The sequence below is a fragment of the Prinia subflava genome, chromosome 3 (genome assembly GCF_021018805.1).
Source record: "Prinia subflava isolate CZ2003 ecotype Zambia chromosome 3, Cam_Psub_1.2, whole genome shotgun sequence".
Taxonomy (NCBI): Eukaryota; Metazoa; Chordata; class Aves; order Passeriformes; family Cisticolidae; genus Prinia; species Prinia subflava.
The window spans coordinates 16,056,942-16,074,917 of record NC_086249.1 but is presented as its reverse complement, the minus strand read 5'-3'; the positions used below and the strand labels follow the sequence as shown (position 1 = coordinate 16,074,917).

The window sequence follows — 17,976 nt, the reverse complement described above, 5'->3', positions numbered from 1 at the left end:
CATCATACCTGGAAAAGATTTCCGAGAATTTCCCCACTTCGAGCACTTTCAATATACAGCATGTACTTCTAATAATTATTATACTGTTGTGCTTCTTGAACATAAATTACGAAAGAAAAAGTGTGCTACAGTGGGCTTTGTACTGTCTCTGATTAGAACAATAACAAAAACCAAAACAAAACCCACCAAAAAACCCCCCAAACCAGAATCATCCTCAATTAATACAGGATGTGGGCATAGCAAAACAAAGCCTCAAACTGGGAATTTAAACTGACTTCAGTTCCTGGCTTTGTCACTGACTGTCTGGAACTTCCAAGTTTCAAGTAGGAAACTTTCAAGTGAAATAGGAGTAGTCCTTCCTTATTTAACACAGTGCTTTGGTTCCCCAGACAAAAACATGTAAGATTAACATTAAAGTATAACCCATTATTATTCTCTTATTTAAAGATATTTTCCTGTTTAAAAAAACAGATACAAATCCAAATGACTCATTGTATATTGTTTAAAAATTCACTCTGAATGTGCTGGCATTCATATTCTTGACTATCTGAGAAGACCTACAACTGAATTTCATTTCAGTCCTACTTCCTGCCCTCAGCTAGCTTCTTGTGATGTGAGGTCAGCTAAGTTTTACACACCAAAGTACATAAAATTTGGATTTTTTTAAAAAAAGAGACCACCAAGCCACCCACTCTTGACACTTGTGTAAGTTACTCCCCTTCCTCTGCCCCCAGCCACAGTCACAGAAAAGAAGCTGATATGAGCCAAACCAGAACCGAAGTAAAAATATTCACTTTAATTCAGAACATTTAGTGTATTTACAATAGGAAATTTCTCTCTGGTCGAGAGATTAGAGACTGAAAAAATCCATGTTACAAACACGGGGACAACCTGCAGCCAGTGCAGGCTAATTGATTTTTTTCTACATCTGGTTCACCCAGGGTAATTCCAGTGAGAAAGTGATGGGGAGAGCCTGGAGATGGCACCGAATGGCTCCCACAGCCAAGCAGCAATCACAGAATGCAGTCCAGGAAGTAGTGTGAAGTTATTCAACAGATGCTAAAATATCTATCCAGACATGTCCACAGTCCCATCTGCAGTTAGATTCACCAAATCATCCATATGCAGGTAAGCAGGCAGACACAGGCCTACCCACCTGTGTGCAAGCACAGAGTTGCAGAGGTGCTCGTGCTACCTATGCCCACGGACAGGTACCACCTCACCCAGGCAGATGCACACACTCCTTGCCACCCTGCACTTGGACAAACACACAGGCAGGTGTTTTGTTAATGCTAACTTACATGGTTTCTAGGTACAGGAAAAAAAACCTTGAGAAAAAAAGCACCAACCCTCTCATCTGACTCATTGGCTTGGAGTCCTTGCTCTTCTGGAACCTGAGGGAAATGATGTGGCAAGGACAATGTCCTCGTGTTTCTCACAGGGAGAGAATCAGTTCTGAATCTCCAGGAGTCTTTTGCTACAGCGATACCCACTAGTTGCTACTGGTTGACACCGAGAGGGGGCAATCCTCTCCTGCTCCCAGAAATAGGCACATCCTCCCATCACTTCCTCTGAGTCAGATTTAGCAATCAAACGGCTGCAATATGAGCCACTTCAACTGGTTGATCTCGCAGAAAAATAGATCTGCAAGAAGTGAGTGAGTACTTTAACATTTGAACAGTCAGCTCAACCAAAGCACCCTACAAGTTTACCCACCACATGATGTGTGGAGCAACATTGTTTCAGCAACAAGGTGTCCATAGAAGCTGATCTATGATCAAGTCTCAGAGCTCCTATTTGCATCTTGGCCAGAATCCACACACCACTTCCTTTATGAGGTGCTTTCCCTCCCTGGGAAAGGAGGTGTTGCAGAGGTCTGCCATGGCTTAAAGGTGTTGAACTACACGGTGGTTAAGAAGCAAACCTCAGCTTTCCTCCAGCATAATCTGCTGCTGTCTCCAACAAAACCAGCTGACGAGTGTTACAAAGATGGGCAGATATGGGGAAAGAAAGAGAGCTATGATCCCCTTTGAAAAGTCAAAGGCAGCTAAAGCAGAAATAGATTAAAGATGGTTGTGGAGGCTGCAAGGCTGAGGAGAGTTCTGGTTTAGCAAAGCTTCTTGGACAGCGTCACTGCAGCCACTGAGCTCCATCTGGTTGAGAACACAGCTGATGTGCTCCACAGTGGCAGCGCGGCCCATCTGCAGTTTCCACAGGCGGAGCATTTCGTACTGGGCGTCTCGCAAGCGCCGGTGCTCCAGCTCGATGCGCTCCAGGTCGCAGTCACTCAGGCCCAGGCGCCGCACAAACTCCTTCCACCGAGATGGCGGCACGTGATCCACCACCGTGTACAGAATGGCAGGGTCTGTAAGAGAGAGGGGAAACGCTGAGAACCAAGGTTGCTCAACCTCAAGGAGAATGTGCAGAATCCAGGGCTGGAGGGTGCCTTGGTATCTTGCATTGCCTCCTCTTGTTGAACTCTTCTCCAGTTCTCCAGAGTAATCAGTCACACAAACTCGTGTGATGTCCAGACTTGCTCTTTTCCCTCAAAATGTAAGGGGAATGTTTCCATATGCTCTTGTATAAGGTTATAGCAGAGTCAAGCACATTTGCTTAAGCCCTTGCTGCCATACATTCTTGAAGAAGAATGAATTATTGATATTATTCTGGGTCACTACCCCAGAGGCATTAAGATTGACAGCATCTCAACACATATGACAATCCATTTGGCTGGTAGGGAGAAGGGACAACAGAAAGGCCTTGCACAGATATTTAGCATATACAGACTCACACGCTCTGGGCATGCTTCTGCCTTCGTACTGTGCCATGCATGGGTACACATCCATGTGCTCTGGGGTAAGCTCTGTCCAGCATACTCCTAGCTGCATCTGCATAATTAGCTTCTCGTTTGACTGGGGAAGGAGAAAAGGATGGAGGAGTTGCACTTACTGTCTGGAAGCTGGGTCTTCCTGGCAGGTCTGACACAGTCTGGTAACTCATGTGAACTCTGTGGCAGAGGTGCAGATGACAGGGTTGCATTTACTGGCAATTCTGTTTCCTTCTGGGACTCAGGAAGAAGGGTGGAAATTTGAATTCTTTTTTCCTCAACCTGAAAGACACATTACATAGTCCATAATCACCCACAGCAGCGCAATACACCTGTCTCCTGTGAGTAATTACTAGCTTTATATGCTAAAATTTATCTAAGATAGGTGGGGAGTGGGTGCTGAGATTTTAATTCTTCCTACATGCCTTGTTTCAGCAGAAGACATCAAACATGTCTTTCCAGCAGAACCCAAGGAGTTTAACTTTCTTTTGGCACCATAAAACAGTAGTCTGGAAAAAAAAATGTTTCTTTACACAGTCAAGGCTGGCACCCAAAACTACCACCATTCTAGAAGCTCCACATGCCACCTTTTCCATCAGCCTCCTCTGTAAGGCTGTGGAAACCCCACCTCAGCTGCTGCCTGGGCCCTCTTCTTTGCAGAGTTACCTTGGACCTGAGAGAATACTGTGAAGCAGCACTGAGAGGCTTGTCAAGATCTTAAGTAAAATTAATTAAATCCTCCAAGCTTCGGGTAGACAGAGAGAAAAGGGGATTAAAGACCAACTATAGGAACAAAATGCATCCAGGAAAAAAAAAAAAAAAAGCCAGGAGTTTGAAAAGCATCCTCTAGAAGAGGGGAAGTTAAGTGTTACTGGCTCCACCCTCTACAGGAAAAGACTTCAGAGTTAAACAGCCCTATTACTCAGCTCACTTGAAAATACAAGGCCTGAAAACAGCCCATGGGGAAAAATATTACTCAAGATCCTAGGCTAACATATTTGAAAGTGGACGGTAAGCTCTTATACCCATCATCTTGCTCACCTCTGATACCGGCTCCTTGGCTGTCTGTGGCAAAGAAACTTCAAAGAAAGAAAAAAAGAAAGCAGAAATTATTTTCACTTCCTCTCATCCCAGAGAAAACAGGAAAGCAGCTACTCAACAATCCTGCCCTCAGAAATGTTTTATAGCAAAATACACATCCCAGAAATAAGCTCATGTGCACTTCCAGTCACAGCTACGGGCCTGGATGCAGAACTGCAACAAGAGCCTTGGCTATTTAGTTCTTGTGCTACTCTGGCCTTGCTGCAGAGCAGAGTAGAGGCATCCCACTTTGTCCCTCACACACGTGCACACACAAAACACACAGAACACGATGTCTATGCCAACCAACATCACTGCACATGCCACTGTACTCACCACAGGAGTAGAAAGACGACACGATCCTATTCTTGTGGGCCAGCTTCCTTACTCTGTGTGCAAGGCAGAGGATAGAGATAACTCCAAATACTGCAACAAGGGTGCCAAGTACAAGGTTTCCATCTGGACAAAAGGAGGAGAGCAAATGCATGAGTGACTAAGAAAGGAGGAGGTAAGTGCTAGAGGAAGAACAGCAAGTGAAGATTTGCACATGGTAGGGAGAAAAAGGATAGTGGTTTGACAAAGTGGAAAATATAACCCTTTACAAAAGGCACTAACAGAACGACACCCCATAGTGAAAAGATTCACTGCCCTTCAGGCCCCTGAGTACTCACTCAGGCCAGATGAAGTTGGCGAGGTAGTGACTGGGCTAGGACACCACAAGCACTCTTCTCCAGTGCAGCTGAAAGAGCGAATCAGAGAGGTGAGCACACATGCAATGAAACCATTTGCAACCATCGTAATTAACAGACAAGTCAAGATGAGCCTGCAAAGCAGAGCAATGCACTGTGACTAGTGACTTTGGGTTCTTAGTGGGCTGATGCCTACATGGAGGAGACTGGGGGTGGCAGAAGTGAAAACCTACATGCCCCAGGAGGGCAATTAGATTACTGCAAAGTTATGTCTAGATAGAAAGAGTTGTGAGAATAATTTCCTCCTCCTGTGGAGCTCCTGCTGTCTCTCCTACTCAGTGGTGGGGCAAACAGAGCAAAAGAGCTCACCTGCTGCAAGGCTTGCAGACATTACTACGTGACCGAAAGAACTGAGGCTTACACCTGCAAATTGTGTCTTTGTTCTTTGAACCTGTAGGGAAAAAAAAAACAGAAATTGTTGCCATAATCTGGACAGAGAAGAAAACAAAAGGAAAAAATCCACTCCAACATGGATGAGAGACTGTCCTTTTTAAGCCTGGAAAACTGCAACTGAAGAAGAGATAAAGGATTTGATTTACATACAAAAATAGAATTGGGGGACGATAAAAGTAGTAAAAATAAGAGTGCCACTGTCCTGAAGGTGGGCACCTCTGTAGAGGCTTGGGAAGAGACTATAACACAGCAGCTGAAATTAGTGTAATGGACAAAAAGCAATAAAAGTCACCAAGTTCAAGCATGACAGGAAGGGGAAACCACATTAGTCAGGCCAAGATGAGGGAGAAGTGGTCCCTGAGCAGCTGGGACTGGTGAGGAAGTCAGATCAGGGCAGGGAGAAATCACTTCAAGTTACGGGACACATAAGCACTCTTCTGATGTTGTGAGTGGAAGGGGTAAGAAATGAAACAACTATCACTTCTAAGCAAGTCACTGGAGACAGCCTGAATAAAACAGTGTGGGGAGGAGCAGGCAAGAACAGTGATGGAAGGACATCAAACTGCATGAGAGGAGGGGAAAATGTACTAGAGCAAGGAGCATGCATTCTGTGGCGAGTGAGGGGCGGGAATAAAACACTTCTACATCAGCCAAGAGGGAAGGAAGCTGTTCAAGGACAGTGTGCAAATATGACCCTTGAGGAGAGGCCTAAGTGTGGAAACTGTCACAAGATGATTGAGCACTAGAGGGAACACACTCACCAGTGAAACAGCAAACCTGACACTGGGCAGGGTAAGAGATGGGAAAGGGATCAGGAGCAGCATAGCCTTCAAAGAAGAGAGGATAGCTTTAAGACAAGGTAGGGTGTGGAAGCAGCTGGATCAAAAGAACAGGCCTACTGGATGATTAAAGGGCAATGACTAAATGAATTATAATTGCATCTTTTGTACAGATCATGACCAGCTGAATAAGATGTTCAGAAGGGAGTGTGTGTCCTTGGGCTGGAAGACAGCCACTAAGGAATGTATGTACGTGCTGACTTGGAAGAGCAGTCCGGGTGTGAATGCGCACGGATGCGGGATGTCTCGTTTGGCCGCACAGTTGGATCCGCCTGTGCAACCTTATAGAAGAGCTAACCACGGAAATAAAGTCAGTTAGTGTTGCATCCAACACTGACTCGTGCTTTCTCAGTCGTCACATGAAAAGAGACACTTCAGGGACATGGAAAGAATTAGACTACAGACAGAAATGTTTGTTTAACATCTCTGATTCCTGACTGGAGATGGGGCACCCTTGGGACAGCTAACATGAGTACATCTCCCAGACACGGGCATCGTCCCAAGGTAATCCCAGTGCCACTGGGTATAGCTGAGCATTACTAGCAGCTCTTTACTTCAGAACACTGCACAGAACACTGTGGTCATTCAGCAACTGACTGACAAGCAATTCAGCTGGGCACTGGGACCACAGGTATTTTCATCCATCATACTCAAAGTGCTTCCAGCAGTTGCTGGGGAAATGCAGTGAGCATCAGGAGAAAGACAAACAAGGAAGGCAAGGAGAAACCTGCTCTAGAACATAAAGACCTTGCTTCAGGACAGGCAGTGCAGAAGCACCAATATTAAGTAGAAAGTAGCTCCTCACAACAGCCAAAACCAACAAACTGTTTTCAAGGACAAAAGGCAGCTATGATAGGAAACAGGGATTGATGCCAGAGCAGACAAAAAATAGCACCCTTTCTGGGGAAAGAGGGCAGACAAACTGCAGAGTTGTTCCAAAACTACCATCCTTTCAGTGCAAGGCACTGCAGCACATCAGAATGTCTACCCTACTACAGTTCATCTGCACTGGAGCCATATCCATGCCATACTCACAGTTGGCAATAATCCCGTCGGCACACGAGCTGCAGTTCCTACACCGGAAGAATTCAGACTTGGAATTGATCTGATACTGATTCTTCTGACAGCCACATACAGTATCTTGCCATGGGGTGCAGGGGGTCTCTACTACCTGCTGGAGTTCTGAGGAAAGAAAGGAGAAATGATTACTCAGCCTCTTCCTTCCCCTTCAAATGACAGCGCTGTTATGATGATAGGTATTGTTATCCCCGAATTTTTACAGGAAAAGGCCAGAAGGGCCTGCAAACTGTATCTCAGACTGTACTAACTTGGTAACTCCTATTCCTGCTGTCCTCAGTCCATCTCCATACACTGTCTTACCCATTCAATTGCTTACTTTTCCAAGCTCCCTCGCTCACCTTGCCATCCCTCCAGCCCTCATCCGCCACCGTTTTCCTGCAGATTGGACAGTAACTCACCTTTACGGCAGCGTGTGCACCGGAAGCATTTGGACATGGTGTTATCAACAGCGGTGAATGTGCCACTGGCACACGGAAGACAGACGGTTGCCTGGTCAGGCCCATCACAGTCTTTTGCCTTGTAGGTACCTGCAAGAAGATCACTTAGCAGAGCTCTGACAGGAAGGCAAATGTGTTGTCTTAGGGACAACAGGAGTCACTGGTTCCTCAAATAAACCGTGGAGTTGATGGAGTAAGGAGCAAGCATGCTTCCTCTCAGTGTGAATGACACTGACAGCCCATAAGAGGAGAAAAGGAATATGAATAAACAAAAGGAATAGGAATTTATCTGGGTAGGGATAAGCACCAAGCAAAGGGAGAGCTGATTAGCTGTAGGAAAGAAACAGTTTGAGGGAATGCATCCAAGGTGAAAGTCACTACTACTGTATTTATTTTGTGTACCTGCATGGCACCTCATGCAGCAGTGGGTCTTTCTGGGGTGCATATATTGTCCCAGTTGACAATTCTGTTTCTTTTCTTTTCTCAAAGGGTTAGAGGGGTCTCTTCCACTGAAAGCTGCCTGATGGACTTGCAGTCTATATGGGACTGGAGTAATTTCTACAGATTCCTTTGTCAACACACAGACAAATATTAGAATAACCTGTAAACAGAGAGGGAGAGAGGGAGAGAGAGGAGAGAAACAAGGTGAGAAAACATTATATCCTCCTGCACACTGCACTTCTGACTTCAGCACTTAGAATTAAATCATCATGAGTTCATTTTACTTGGCTAATTCTGGTAATGGGACCCTCCACTGGCAAATGTGTGTGGGGAGATGATTTACAAAAATAAACCCCAACAAACTGATGCCTGCTGTCTGTGATATTAATATACCTTCAATGGCCTCTACAGCAAAGTGGTTGTATATAAAACAAATATTTGTCATGATATGCAGTTTATACATGGAATGCCTTGAAAATGCTGCAGCTCACATAGAAGTTACACAAGAGCAAAGAAATGTTTTTATTAAGGAAGGCAGTAAGGCCATCCATGTAGAAACAGTTCCACAGAGAAGAATGCATCCAGTACTTGCAGTTCCACTGAATACACAAGATGGGAAGTTTGGAATGAGATGGCAAAGGAGGATTTCACTGCCTGCAAAGTACAGGAAATCTTTCAAAACACCTCCTAGAAACGTGGGAAAGTTAGGTTTTTGAGTTCTCCCCACGCCTAATGTACATTCTTCCCCTTAAACTGCAGCTGTTAACAATCAGCCCTTACAGTTTGACACAAAAATATGCAGTTTCTTCTTTTTTAACTCTGTTAAGATTTGATTTCTATTTTTCCACTTGAAAGTTACTGTTGTCATGCCAATCATAGCAGAAATATTAAGACTGGCATGACTGCCACGTGACTGTAAGTGAGTGTGACTTTGTACACCCACACATACATGAACCAAGGGTTAAAAGCTTAGCCTGTACCAATAAGGAAGGATGCCATCCCCTGGACACTGTTTTCAGGACACTATTCCCAGCACTGAAATTGAGAAATATACTGCTTATGTAATGGCCAAAAGGTCTCCACTCTGGTAAGACCACAGCATAAATGACTCATCAGCAAAAGATCCTGTACCACAAGGACGGTAACAAGATTGCAGCATATCACAAACACAACTCCGTCGCCGTTGGCCCAACAGAAAAACAGACCTCAAGAATGCATTTCAAATATTCAGATAAAGAAAAAATATACAACAACAAAAAGGTTAAAAAAACCCCCAACAAAACCATGTAAAAACTTGGCCCAAGATTTATGAAACCTGAAGTCAGCACGTTTCTACAGCACAGACCCATCCCATACCAACCAATGATTCCAACCAAAGAATACGGAAGATTTGTCCAAAAACTACTTTATAGTACCATGAAGAAGTCCAGCAGCAAGACAAAGACAACCTGCACCCCTTGTCATCCTCTTGGCACACAAGTGATCCTGGCCTCACCATCTGGACATCCATGTGTTGATGCTTCTGAATATGTTACAGATGTACCAATGAATGCTATGCATCAGATCATGTGAACGATGAAAATCAACTCATTTCTTTTTGCAAATGAACACTGCCCTGCCAATATAATCTCACATGAAGTTCTACTACACTACCTTCCCTCTAATTGTAATGTTTTCTCAGCTTTTTTTGTTTGTTTTTGAAGATGCCCAGCAATACAGGCACAGCTTCAGAGTTCCTATTTTTCTTTTTTTTTTTTTCCTTTCTTTTTTTTCTTTTTCAGCTAGAAGAGTTACAGCAAAAGCAAAGTAAACCAATAAGGGTAAACCATAGTGCTGATACCAATTTTGTGGTAACAAGCTTAACAAAAGATACATAGATTGAAATGGGTATGACAGCCCTATACTGTACTGTTTCTCTTTCAGAATTAAAACCTTGGGGGAGAAAAGTACATACATAAAAGAACTTAAAACCTCAAGAAGGATGGAGTTTGCAACTCTGATAAAGCTAAAACATCATTTTTCAGAGAGCTCTGACATATTCAATAGACCAGATGCTAAAAGGGTGAACAGGAAAAAGAGAACCACATATTTAGATAGATATCATTTCAGACTTAATTAGCTGACCACAGAAGAGCTGTAAGCACTCCAACAACTCCCCAGCGAAACTAAAAATTGTTTCAGCAGCTGACATTACAAGATTTATTGCTTGCAGGAAAATGGATAAAAGATCCTTCACACAGATGGTCTGATACACAGTAACAATAAAAACATCCTGATTGTCTAGCTGTCTAGCTAGTGATTAATGCCCTGATACAAGAATATAAAGTCAGCCCGTAAGTCACACAAGTCAGCAACAGAAAGAAGATAAAAGCATCAAAGATTAAGCCAAAAATACAGAGAAAATTGGTCAGATACACCTTCAAAGACAAAAGAAAACAGAAGTGCTTTTAATTTTTCAGGTTAAGTGAAAGTATTTCTGTAAGTGTCATCAAAGCAGAGTTAATACATCATGGACCACAATTTGAGGTGCAGAGAGTCACAGGCCACAAGTGACTCACACCCCAATGACTCGGCCATCCAGCAAAATCATTCACATGATGGGGAAAAAAAACAACAAAACATCACCATCTTAAGCAGCTCCCCAAGCCATTCAGTAATACACTGATTTATACCAATGAGCAACTTCATCAAACTCAGGTAATACCCGAAATTAGAACAGTCTGTTCTGTTTCAGTTGGAAGGCATATAACTCATGGTGTATGAACTGTAACAACCATATTACAACATGGACTACAGAACTGATCAAAATCCTCAGCAAAACCAACCTAGGAGGATATGAAGGTGACCACATGGCAACCACTTGGTAGTGAAAAAGTGACCCAATGAAGAGTGAGAAGACCCCATATAAAAATGCTTTTGATCCAGACTGTCTCTTGAGGCATAGGGAATTTAGACATAAGGGTGTAATTGCCCAGTGATTTCTTTGTTGGGGATCCCTCCTTTGAGACACCTGGCTTGATCTACCATGTAACACAGCTACAGTTCATTTGTACCAATAAATCTGTCTGACAGAGATGAGAGCCTGATTTAAAAAAAATTCTTTAGCAGTTTCTTCCTCTGGACACATTCAAGGACCTTCAAATCTCTAAACTGTGAGGCTCCGAACTGCTCCCAGCACTCAGGTGAGGCTGCACCAGGGCTGAGCACAGTGGATGATCCCCCTGTGCCCGGCTGTGCTGCCGTGTTTGGTGTCCCCAGGACAGGGTTTCACCCTCTGGGCTGCCCGGGCACACCCTGCTGGCTGTCACTGAGCTGCTGCCACCAGCACCCCCAGGGCCCTCCCTGCAGGGTGCTCCCCAGACACCCCCCTCACAGTTTAGATTTGTGCCCGGCGGTAACTCTGTCCCCAGAGTCAGGATCCGGCATCTGGACTTCTTCAATTTCATTCCAATAATCATTGCTCCGTGCTCCAATTTACCTAGAATAAATACACTGAACAGAACTGGCACTAGAATTGAGCCCTGAGGAACACTGCTGGTCATCAGCCAGCCAGATTTAGCTCTGTTTACGATGCACTGAAGCCTCAAGTCACTGATAAGAGTTTGCCAAGGCAAAGTTTAGAGGTCTTCTGCAAGTGAAATAAGCTGAATTTCCATTTTTAGATGTACACCACACTGCACTTGCCAGTATAAAAAAACCACAGTACCCACTAAGCAACTTGACTGAGACCATGTGTATTACCTAAGCCAAGGGATAATTCAAACCACATGTGATGCACACCACCGATTCATACCTACTCACTCATTTCAGTGAGGAGGGACTACCCAGCGAAAACACAGTCAGCAAAAACTCTGGGGATTCCTTCTGAAACTGCTGCAGGAATAACCAAAATATGGCAAAATGCTAGTTCCTTAAAACATTCCACTCTTCTGGGTGACAGCCGTGTTCCCTGCACATTCTCTTCACACGTAAGGCAACCCTAGTTCCTTTCCTAGTTCCTGACCTGCCAGGCTGCTTGCCTGCAGGGAGAAGGATGGAGCAGGTACAGTGACACACAGGTCATTGTGCTATCTTTAATACTGTGCCTTCAGTATTGCTTGAAAAAACAGTACACCATACTAGTAGTTCTAGCTATCTATATTGTGTTGTAAATAATTATGAATTAAGTCTTTCATCTTGGCATTATCATCATCAATTAAATAAATATTTTATTCATATAAATATATTTAGTTTATCATCCTTAATCCTTGGGGACCAAGTTGCACAAAGATTCCATTGTAGTAACTTAATCAACTGCTTCTCTCAGAAAAGGCTTCCATTTTGCAAATTTCATTTTTAAACTAATTAACTGCCTGCAAATAAGAGGCACTGTGAGTCACTAGAGTGTCTCTAAGTATTTTGTAACAGCAAATTACCTTGGCTTAAGAATCCAGCATGATACATGTCCCATGCACAAGTATTCTACATATGAATCATCTGTTAGCCTCTTTAATGAGTCACAAAAAATTAGTCAGCTTGGAGGCTTGGACAAAAAACAGTATCTTGCTCCGACTAATGAGCTACCAAAGAAATCAAGGTACAGTATTGACCTTTATGTTCTTTGTCTGGTTCAGCCATTTCCAAAAGCTCTTTGAGGTCTGCATTTGTTTTAGTTTGCTATACTAAGATGAAAGGGAAACCAGAACTTCTGCTTTACACATTGAGAAATGTGCATTAAAGCAACATTTACAGGAAGCTTTTGTCATTGCTCACTAAAATCTGGAAAGGACAAAACAAGGCTGCAAGAGCTACTAGTATAAATAACCCTCTATTTTATGAAGATCAGATGAAAGAATGTTGTATTTCAGGCCTTGTCTAAATCAGGAGACTAGTAATAACTTTTGATACAATGAAGAAAGGCCATAGAAATCTTAACTTTAAAACCAAGAGAAAACTGTGATTATCTATAAAGGTTGTGGACTTCATATTACAAAATACCATACAGTACATAAAGTTAGAAGGCTTTACTTCATATTAGTAAAGATTAAGAAAATAATGGAGAAGTCAGTAGGTGGTAACAACCATAAGAAAATTTCTTTGCAAGTTTTCCCTCCGAGGTCACTGTGGTGAACACTGTGTCAGGGTGCCACGTTCACTGACCCTTGGCACCGCAGCACTTTGCCTGCCTGTGTTTCGGGCTGAGTTCGACTGTGCTGCTGCACAGCCTCACATCAGAGCACTGATGGACAGGAGCCATGGGAGGGCTCAGTGGGGTCCTTACTTTTCCACTACTGAAGTGATTTTCAGCTGGGCATGAGCCCTCAGCGACCGCCCACACTGTGCCACGGACCTGCTCGTGCCCCTTGTCAGTGACTCACTAGGTGAATTTTTAAGTCAGGTAATTGTCCAGTGCCAAGTCCTACTCATTAAAACAGATATATTCCTATTTGGTTTAATAGAGAAATGCAGTGACATTGCTTTGAGATGTGCTTTCCACTGTCAGGTTCCTAAGAACATAACACAAAGATGTGTTAGCAAAGGAAGCACTCAGCTATCCAGGGATTACCAAAGAGAACACAAGGCATCTGGCCCAATACAAGCAAAGCCTCTTTGTGATGACTAAAGAAAATGGGTAAGAAAGAGCAAAATGACAACACTGGGTTTACCACAAATAATACTGCTAATGCAGAAAATTGAATACTTAATGAAAAGGGAAAGGCATCCAAACTGACTTTACTGGTTACTTGTGAGAACGAAAATTGCCATGTAAGTGTACTTAGCACAGACCCTAATATAAATGCTTCATTTGGCTAGAAGTAGTTACTCCTAAAAAATAGAAATTAAAAATAGATTAATAAGCAGTAAAAAAATCAATTAATCTGACTGGAGAAAACAACCAGAAACGCAATCAAATGCTATGAATTATTACATGAATTATTAGGAAAGCATTTGAGAATAAAACCAAAAGTGTTGTTATGACAATATATAAAGGGTTGGATCTTAAGACTATAAATTAACCCAGATATAATACAAAGAAAAGTGATAAGGATCATCATTGGTACAGACTGACTGCCACAAAGGGAAGGATAAAATATACCAGTCTATAAAAGAGAAACCTGAGCCAAGGATCCTGTAGCAGGCTCAAAGTCATGAATGGCAGAGGTGAACTGGGATGAGTGTTATCTGTCTCCTCCAATACAAGAACTAAGAGGCATCACACAAGCAGCAGAGAGGTTCCAAACAAACACAGGGGGGTACTTTTACAGCCAACAAGTAGCTGCGGTGTGGGACTCCCTGAGAGAGGTGCTGGCTCTGCCCGAAACCTGTCCTGGTTCCAAAACTGATCACCACACCCATCAGCAGAAAGAAAAAGAAAACATGTTCAGGGATCCAGAATATGAAGACAACATATCTGCTTGAAAATTCCTACAGTCCCAGCCCACTGGAAGCCAGGAGAGTATTCCTATTTTTCATTGCTGTAACTTGCCCTGCTCCAAACCCTTGGCAGACACCTGTGACTGGTCACTACTGGAAACAGGCTGGTGGCCCAATAGTCCTTTCTTACAATGCACTTGGTGGCCTGGTTTTCAATTTTTGTATGACATAGCTTCTAACTTCAAAATGGCAGTTTCTCCCTCTACTTTGAAAATAAATCAGTGCCAGAAACACCCTTACGGGTATTTTGTCGTTTTTCCTCCTAAAACAGAATTTTCTTTAATAAATGAAACTTCCATTATATTTTTTTTTTAATGAGACAGAAAACACCCTAGCTTCAGGGAAGATATGCCATTTTGTCTACTGTAAAAGTAAGGAGTGCATGGAGAAAACACAAAGAACCTGAAAATGAGTTTAAGGACAGCAAGAAAGACAGCATAGAAACAGGCTACAGGAAATTTTGAAGAATCACAGGAAACACACAAGAATCAGATGAGTAGAAGGGAGGCATCAGGGAGGAAAGAAAGGCTGTGAGAGAAAACAGGATGATGAGCAAAGTAAATGACAGATGGAAGGGCAGGCAACAGACTGAGACCTGTAACTCAAAGAAAAACAAAAAGAAGAATTATTATTTTACTGAAAAGATAAACATTATCTGTGGGGAGTAGAGTATTATTGACAACTTGAAATGACACACAAATAGGAAGGGGAAAGCATCTTCAAAAAGAAATCCCACTGAAGGACACTTCCTCCAGTATCTTATCTAACTGAAGATAATGTAATGAATTTGGGGAATCCAACAGGTTTTTCTTTCTTTGCCAGCTGAATGAATAATATCACATATAGTGTCTGATTTACACCAAAATATGTGCACCTCTATTCTTAAAGCACAAATACAGTTTCCAGGTTTGCTAACTGCTTTGAAACGTGTCCGTAAGTAAACAGTTTATGTATCCTACCTAGGTCCCAAGATGGTAAGTGGTCCACAGCCAGCCTCAAGGAATTCCTTCTCCTCAGTTTTAGTTGTGTTGTCCTGCAACTGCTAGCTTTAAGCCTATTACTGGGTTTGCAAATCTTTCAAGCGGTAAAAAAACCCAAAGCCAAATCCAAACCCTTCTGGAAGGTAACTTTGCACGTTGCAACCTTCTGACCACAAATGAACAGCTAACCCAACATTACAATTCCAGCGCAGCCAAGTGCAAGTGTGCATTAACTAGGATGGATTAACTAGGACGCTCAGGTATGTAAGGATAAACACTTTGACCTTGTAACCTCTACAGCAGAATTCACAGCCATGTCATGATGCTCAGTGACACCACTCCGTTGTCCCAGCTTTACCACACATCTGCTGACAGTGGATAGCCATTCACCTCTGGCAATCAGGTTATTCATAAAACTCTCCGATTTCTTTTACATCTTCTTCGCCCGCTAAATCATAACGGGCAGCTTAAAAATCTTACCCTACGAAGCCCGGGAAGGATAAAGAAGGTCTACCGGCACAGCTGAACTTGCTTTTATACAAATCCCGTGGTTTGGGGCGTAGCTACAACCCACTAATCTTTGTTAAAACGCCCGCAGAGTGGCATTTGTGTGCAGCCGGCTGCACAGCAAAGCGGGGGCGGCTCGGCCCCGGCCCCCGCACAGCGGCGGCGGCAGCAGAGCGGCGCCGATCGCGGCCGGGCGGCTCGGTGTCCCGGCCGGGCGGCTCGGTGTCCCGGCCCGGGCGGCTCGGTGTCCCGGCCGGGCGGCTCGGTGTCTCGGCGAGCCCCGGCGCCCGGACCGCCCCGTGCGTTAACGGCCGCGCCGCGGGCTCCAGGGAATCCACCGCCGTTCCTGTAAGCCCGGACGCCTTTTCCCTGAGTCAGGGATAAATCCCGGAAACGGCGCCGGAGAACTCGGTGCCCAGCGGAGGGCGGGGAGCGGAGGGAGGGCGGCAGCGAGCACGGCGGTGCCGCTGCCCGGCTGCCCCGCGGGCACCGGTGGATGGCGCGGCTCGGCAGCCCGACCCGCTACCGCCGCTCCGGCGCCCGCACCAGCCTCCCCTGCGACGACGACCGCCCGCCTCGCCCTCCCGCAGACTGCCCGAGCCCTGCCCCGCTGCCGTGCGCCTCGCCATGGGGCCGCCGAGAGGGCAGCCCCAGCCCCCCGGAGAGGGCGAGCAGAAAGCGGGCTGTCCGCAGATCGGCAGCCGTGGGGAGCCCGACGGCGGCCAGCAGGGTCGGAGAGAGCCCGGGCCCGAAAGCTCGACGGCGGACACCGCTGTGCGGACCCGCAGCGCAGGGCTGCAGATCCGCGGGACGGGAGCTGTCGCCGGGCGAGGCGATGTCCCCGAGGCGCACGGCCCCGCTCCGTCGGGAGCGGCCAAGCCCCCGCCGTGACTTACCGTCCGCAGCGAGGTGCGGGGCAGCGCCGGGCCGCGCATGGCTCCGCGGCCCGCTACATCCCCGTGGCTCGGTTCCCCACGGCCAGAGGGAGCCGCCCCAGCCCTGCCCAGAGCCGGCCGGAGCAGCGCGGAGAGTGACTACCCCGTCTCCCACTTCCTGGCAGCGGCAGCAGGAAAGAGAGCGGCGAGCGGGAGGCGGCCCGGAGCCGCGGCGAGCCCCGCCCGCCCTCCGCCGCGCCAGGACCGGCGCCGGCAGTGTCCCCTAAAAACCCAGATGGGCAAGCCGAAGGAAAGCTACGGATGGTGCATCGAGAGGCTAAAGCTGCTAGAAAACACACGGGAAAGGAGTCAGAGGAGGTCTACCGAAATCTTAAAAGTTCTTGACGCAGTTTCACTCTTCAGCTGTACTTTCCACGTGAAAATTAACCATGTACTTGTAAGAAAAAGACTTTTTGCATCTTAACTGCCTTAATTTTATCGACATTTTCCAGCCACGATCAGCATTTTCAGAGTCTATATGACCATCCCATAGCTTTTAATGTAAAACACATTTTCTTGTATGCGCCAATGAACCAGCTGTACAGATAGTGCAAATATAAGCAAAACCAACATGACATTCTGAGTAAGCCCTGCTTCATTTAATATATCCTCTTAGCACGTTCGAAAAACAAAACAAAAAAAAAACAGCTAGGAATGAGTGGCTAAATGATAAAGAACTCCCCTTCATTTGTTGCCCATTAAGACTTCCCCTTGCTTTGCAGAATTGTGTCTATACTCCAGTAAAAGACATTAAATCAAGCTACTAAGCATTGTTTTGGAAGAATTTGCCCGTTTCAGTACAAAATGGGTACAGTTCTCTCCGTGGACTGCCCAAATTACTGCGGAGAACTCCAAACACCTCCACAGACTGCTTCTGCAATGGAGTTGATTATCTGCTGTGTGGAAGCCAAGGACTGGAAGTGCACAGGAGAAAACAAGGAGGGCCCTTTCCCACACTTTGGCTTGGAACAGCTGTGACTTTCCAGCTGCAAGTCCCAGGAGGGAAGGAAATTGCAGAATAACCTGTTGCCAGATTGCAGCCATCTCCAGGGATAGAGATGGAAAAGATTTTGTCCCGTTCATTTCCTTGCCTCGAATGAGGACAATACAAAATTAGCCCCTAAATGGAAAATTCTGGTACACAAAAGGTACACATTCTGTGAAGGAGGAAATAAGGTTTTTAATAGGACGTTTCAGGTTTGCTTGCTGTCATGTGAGTGGATGAGACACATCCTTCAATCTGCATGGAGATTCAGCCTTCAAAAAAAAAAAAAAAAGCGCAAAACCCAGCCCC

General features: G+C 45.0%; 1 protein-coding gene across 1 annotated transcript; it reads right to left on the bottom strand.

Annotated features, from left to right (window-relative positions):
• Window positions 1–774: 774 nt before the first annotated feature.
• LOC134548864 (tumor necrosis factor receptor superfamily member 1A-like) lies at window positions 775–16,827 on the bottom strand. The gene is made up of 10 exons (XM_063394026.1): window positions 16,644–16,827; window positions 7,808–8,006; window positions 7,367–7,495; window positions 6,924–7,070; window positions 4,966–5,047; window positions 4,579–4,646; window positions 4,244–4,366; window positions 3,869–3,906; window positions 2,950–3,109; window positions 775–2,365 (listed from the first exon to the last, which is right to left on the bottom strand). Exons 1-10 carry the CDS (start codon window positions 16,680–16,682, stop codon window positions 2,064–2,066), a joined length of 1,287 nt encoding a protein of 428 aa, XP_063250096.1. The 5' UTR covers window positions 16,683–16,827; the 3' UTR covers window positions 775–2,063.
• Between the last annotated feature and the right edge of the window lie 1,149 nt (window positions 16,828–17,976).